Source organism: Oratosquilla oratoria, chromosome 24, assembly GCF_046742065.1.
Source record: "Oratosquilla oratoria isolate Oo_2021 chromosome 24, ASM4674206v1, whole genome shotgun sequence".
Lineage (NCBI taxonomy): Eukaryota > Metazoa > Arthropoda > Malacostraca > Stomatopoda > Squillidae > Oratosquilla > Oratosquilla oratoria.
Genome location: NC_134800.1, coordinates 55,767,022 through 55,772,021, shown reverse-complemented (window position 1 = coordinate 55,772,021; position 5,000 = coordinate 55,767,022). Strand labels below are relative to the sequence as shown.

Genomic DNA, 5,000 nt, shown 5'->3' with positions numbered 1-5,000 from the left:
ATTTGCCAAACTCAGCCGTACAGATCATAACTTACTCGATTCAGTATTGAGTTTCCGTTTTTTCACTTCGCCGTCTGTGTTAAAAAAAAAAAAAAATCGTTATGCATTTGTTTCAGGCCAACTCCAGGGTATTTCATTCATTTAAGGAAAGCTCACCATACCAAGGGGTTAGAATGGTCATGTTTTAGCTCTTATTTTGAAAGAGTTTAATTAAATGATTCGGCTTAGCGTCCCGAATACCCACTACCAGGAGGCTGGGACGGTGCCTCTTACAGAGGGCTTTGTAGCGAGTATCTTATCACTTACTTTTCCCCCTTTGGGGTTTATTTCCGGTGTCCATTTTGCCTCCTATGTACGAGAAAATAAAAATAAAAATGAATAAAATTGATGCTTTAGTGAGGAGCCAACATTATATGTTTGAATATTTCAAGGAATAGAGGTTTGCCTAACCTCAGCCGCACAGATTATAACTTACTCGATCTTGTAGCGGGATTCCGGTCGGGCCTATTTCCTTCCTCTGTGTAAAAAAATATATATGATAACGCCATTGTAATGAGCCATCATTATACGTTTCAATATTTCAATAGAAAAGAGGTTCATGGCTTCAGCCAGAGTGATCATAACTCACGTTGTCCATTGTTGTTGCTTCTCCTTCCTGTTCTTCTGTTGTCAACTGTATATATAGAAAACTCATTTGTGAACAATCACTACGTGGTAGACGTGTCAAAGAAGATATAAGAAAAGAGGTTGCAGTTGTATTGGCACGAAATGAGAGGAGATGAAGGCTGTATTTGTAAGAAGATAATGAACGTAGAGGTGGATAGGCTGAAGAGATGAGGAAGACCATGAATTAAGTGGAGGAAAGTGACTGAACCCTTTTATTGTCAGTATTTACATTTACATCTGATGCTGTCTGCTAGAGGATGCTTACCATAGGCAAAGAGTTAGGACTGTCAGGGTTTAAAAGTAGAATTATAACTTACCTTTTTTGTTGTTGTTATCAGAATCATTTGGCTTTCCGACACCTGTGCACGAGAAAAGAAAAAATGTCTTGGTGATGAACCATCTTTATATATTTCAAGATTTCAATATAGACGAGGTTTCTGGTTTCAGCCTTACTGATCATAACTTACGTCTTCCTTCGGCGAGTTTGTTCCTGACTCTCACTCCACCCTCTGTGTATAAGAAAAGAAAAGAAAATCTTCAGTTATGAACAATCACCAAGTTTTAGAGGTATCAAAGAAGGTACCTGACAAGAGGTTGCAGTGGTATGGGCATGGAATGAAAAGAGAAGAACATTTTGTGTGTAAGAGAATCATGAACCTGAAAGTGGAAGGGCGGAGGAGAAGAGGAGGACCGAATTGGAGGGACACTATTGTTCAAGACCTGCTTGGAAAAGGGCAAGATCGGAGATGGAGAAATTTTATGCGGATAATAGACTACATACAAAGACACGGAAGAACACAAGGAGCTAATTGAGTGGGAAGCAATGTTGGTGGATGGGGTGGAATAGGTTGGAGTGGAATTGGTGGGAGTGGGTGCATGGATTTGGCTTGGGTAACATCAGCCTACTCGGTATGAGTGTAGACCCCTCATTTCATAGAAATTCCACAAGATTAAAAATCACTTTATAACAGTCAGAATTTCATCTTGAAATGACGTTTTCCTTACCTTTACAGCAAACCTTTTTGTTTCCACAAGTTTGTCCTTTCGCAAGTTTTCTGCAATCGTCTTCGTTCTTGCAGACCTCATCATTTTTGCATTCGTCTTCGGAGGAGGCAGACTAGAAAACAAATACAAGTGAAATCCATTACAAGGCGTATTTACACAGTAACCGTGCATGTAAAAGTCAACCATAAACTATGTGTAAAATTATTTTTTGTTGTATTGGTAGTCATTGCGATACAGGGTAGTTCTAAATACACCTACACGCCCAATGCACCTACACGCACACTTATAGAAGTCGATTTAGAAGTTTCGAACGTTGGAGGGTGGAACACATTGAAATAGAAGCAACCTGTGGAGTACCACAGGGCTCAGTTCTAGCACCTGTGATGTTCCTATTGCATGAAAATGACATAGTGAACGGAATAGAGAGCTATACAAACTTATTTGCAAATGATGCCAAGATCATGAAGAAGGTGAAAACCATGCAAGATTGCAAACTATCACAGAAAGACCTAGATAATACCTGTAAATGTAGCCAGAACTGACGGAAGAATAAGAAATAGGAAATGGATTAAAAGCAAAGGCAAAGGAGGAAAATATTCTAATCAATTATGATCTATCGTCAGAAAGTCACATAAAAAATAACAGGAGAGGCCTATAATTTTCTGAAAACTCTAAGAGCGGCATTTGATTACATGGAAGATGGAACAATGGAAAAAATTCACTGAAAATCTGATTCGTCCCAGACAGGAATGTGTAGCTGTGGCGTGAACATTACACATAAAGGAAGAAATATGGAGAATGGAAACCTTTCGTATTATTACCTTTCTATTATTACCTTTATTACCTTATTAATACCTTTCGTATTATTCATTCTGGACAGTTTTAATTTGAAAGGAAGATATGTCCATAATTAGTTCTAGATTACCATTGTTTGTTGCCAGGTTTTTTTTTTTTTTTTTGGTGGATTAGCAAAGTTTATTGATTTTTTTTGGCTCCATACTGACAGCGTCGATTCTTTGGCACACTATAAACATGTTACATTTTACAATGCATATTTTCAAAAAAGCTTCTAAAATCTCTTCCAAGAGATAAGGATATAAGCTGTTGATCTTATAGCCTCCATCCCCTAACAATATGTGAGAAGCACATTCTTATTGGATCACTGTAGTTTACAGGTTCAGTCACGAAGTCTTACAAACCTGTAGTACGGTGCGCCTTTTATGGAGTTCTATTAAAACTATTAAAGATCTCAGACTCTATGTGAATTGACGTTCAAAACATCAGATAGGACATTATTGGATTAAGCTAAGTCTAAATGGAAGTGGATACATAGATCAACAAAGTACAAAACATCAGTTAAGACATTGTAGGACCAAGCCAAGTCTCTGATTGGAAGTGAAGACATGGATCTGCCGCGTTCAAAGTCTTGCAACTCATAAGGTAGAGGTTGACGGAGGAGAATGAAAGCCTCAGTTAGCACATTATGGGACTAAGTCAAGTCCATAGGAAATAAGAATAATTCTTAATGCTATAAGAGCGCGATCATTTATTTTACAATAGAGGAAATAAAGATAAAATAAACTGTGGATTCTGTTGGAAAGGTGCTGAAGTTTAGTATCATGTCTTGTATCATAGCTTGGATACGGAGTAGGTTGTGCAAAGTTTACAACTAAAAAGTAAACCAGATATAATCGTCAATTCTATTGAGGTCAAATTGATGGACAGTGTGAATATTCATGAATCCTATTAGACCTAGAATAGGCGAATTGGGTAAGAAAGAGGCAATGAGTCACTGCAAAAGGAAGTTGAGACCAACAAACGAGAAAAAATGAACAATCTGTTTCAGAAGAGGCAGAACGCAGATGGTTTTGGAGAAAGAATGAAACGCTTTTCACGAAAACATATGATAGAAATGGCGCTATCAATATTTCATACAAATAAGATGGTTGCAAGGATAAACCAAGAATGAACTATTTGCAGCCCTAAATTAGAGCACGGAGATAAACAATCATCTTCACACGAGAATATTCTCACGAACGAAAACAGGACCTGTTTTCAAGTGGAAACTAGACAGATTTCAATCCATAAGGATAGATTAACGCAACACTAATAACATAAAAACATAATGATGAAGAAGACTGCAAGAGACCATAAGGCCTACACTAGGAAGTTCCATGTCCATCACCACATATTATCCTCATCCAGACAGTTATCTAATCTTTTCTAAAAACAACCAATAGTTTTAGCACTCACTATGTGGTTAAAAGTCGTTAACCACTCTGTCAGTAATCCAATTCTTGCCTATTTCCTTCTTAAACCTACACCTTTCCAATTTATATCCATTACTACATAGAACTTGGGGAATATAAAAACGAATTAAGACACCAAAACTAAAGAAGGGCAGTGCATATCAAAACTGAAAATAATTCAGATGAATTAGATTATCAATGAAAGAGAATAGAAAAGAGAGAGATGATTTTCTTTAAAAGTCCTAATACAGATTAGCCCAAAAGAATAACTGGTGGAAACATTTAATGTAGAGTCAAGATGGTGGATTGAAAAAAAAAAGAACTATTGGGTGTTTAAATTCTCCCATACTTCATGAAATAGGTAAGACAAGTTACCAATGCATATGTACTCGTATAAGGGAAAACGTCATTGGGTATGGATATATTGGTGGTTCTTGAGAACGACTCGCCAACATGAAGCTCAGTTATAAATGAAACGTAACCTAACTCACGAAAACTGGGATCGTGAATACATTCGACGTTGGACGGTCACGATGAAGATAGATTAGATAGATAGATAGATAGATAGATTAGATAGAGGTATGAGTAGTAATTCCTGAAGTTTTATCACAAAAGACATTTGTTTCAGCGAGACGTCAGGACTAGCCTTTTTGTCAGCCAGAACATGTCTGTAAAATGGATCACTACATGTAAGAGTTTAATACGAAATATTGGTACTGGTACTCACGACTGTCCAAGCGGAAAGTAGTACCACAAAGGTACAGAGCACTATCAGCGTTCGCATGTCGGTGGGGACAAATGTGTCGACTGAATGACGGTACAAAGTCTGTCGCTCTCCTCCATACCTCTGTCATTCCTTCCTCTCCACTCCATCCACCTCTCCCACGTCCAACAGATGTTCTGACCGCACGAAACACCTGTACCTCGCTTCACCCTTGTGGCTTCTATAGGAGGGTGAAGCAACAACGAAAAACATTTTTCGTCAATTTTTGTTTCGAATACAAATGCTTTTACCCTGCAGAAGTAGAACACGTGGAAGAACATCGTCCTTCTATGAATACTCTGAGAGAAGTGTGTGTG

General features: G+C 37.8%; 1 protein-coding gene across 1 annotated transcript in view; it reads right to left on the bottom strand.

The window, feature by feature from the left end:
- LOC143038262 (uncharacterized) overlaps nucleotides 1–4,778 on the bottom strand; it is a 13,051-nt gene extending 8,273 nt beyond the window's left edge. The window contains exons 1-8 of the mRNA XM_076207278.1: nucleotides 4,648–4,778; nucleotides 1,672–1,783; nucleotides 1,134–1,175; nucleotides 984–1,025; nucleotides 629–673; nucleotides 476–517; nucleotides 307–348; nucleotides 36–74 (exon numbers count right to left, since the gene is read on the bottom strand). Of these exons, the coding sequence (XP_076063393.1) occupies nucleotides 36–74; nucleotides 307–348; nucleotides 476–517; nucleotides 629–673; nucleotides 984–1,025; nucleotides 1,134–1,175; nucleotides 1,672–1,783; nucleotides 4,648–4,704 (421 nt within the window). The 5' untranslated portion in view covers nucleotides 4,705–4,778. The remainder of the gene's footprint in view (nucleotides 1–35; nucleotides 75–306; nucleotides 349–475; nucleotides 518–628; nucleotides 674–983; nucleotides 1,026–1,133; nucleotides 1,176–1,671; nucleotides 1,784–4,647) is intronic.
- Nucleotides 4,779–5,000: the final 222 nt, after the last annotated feature.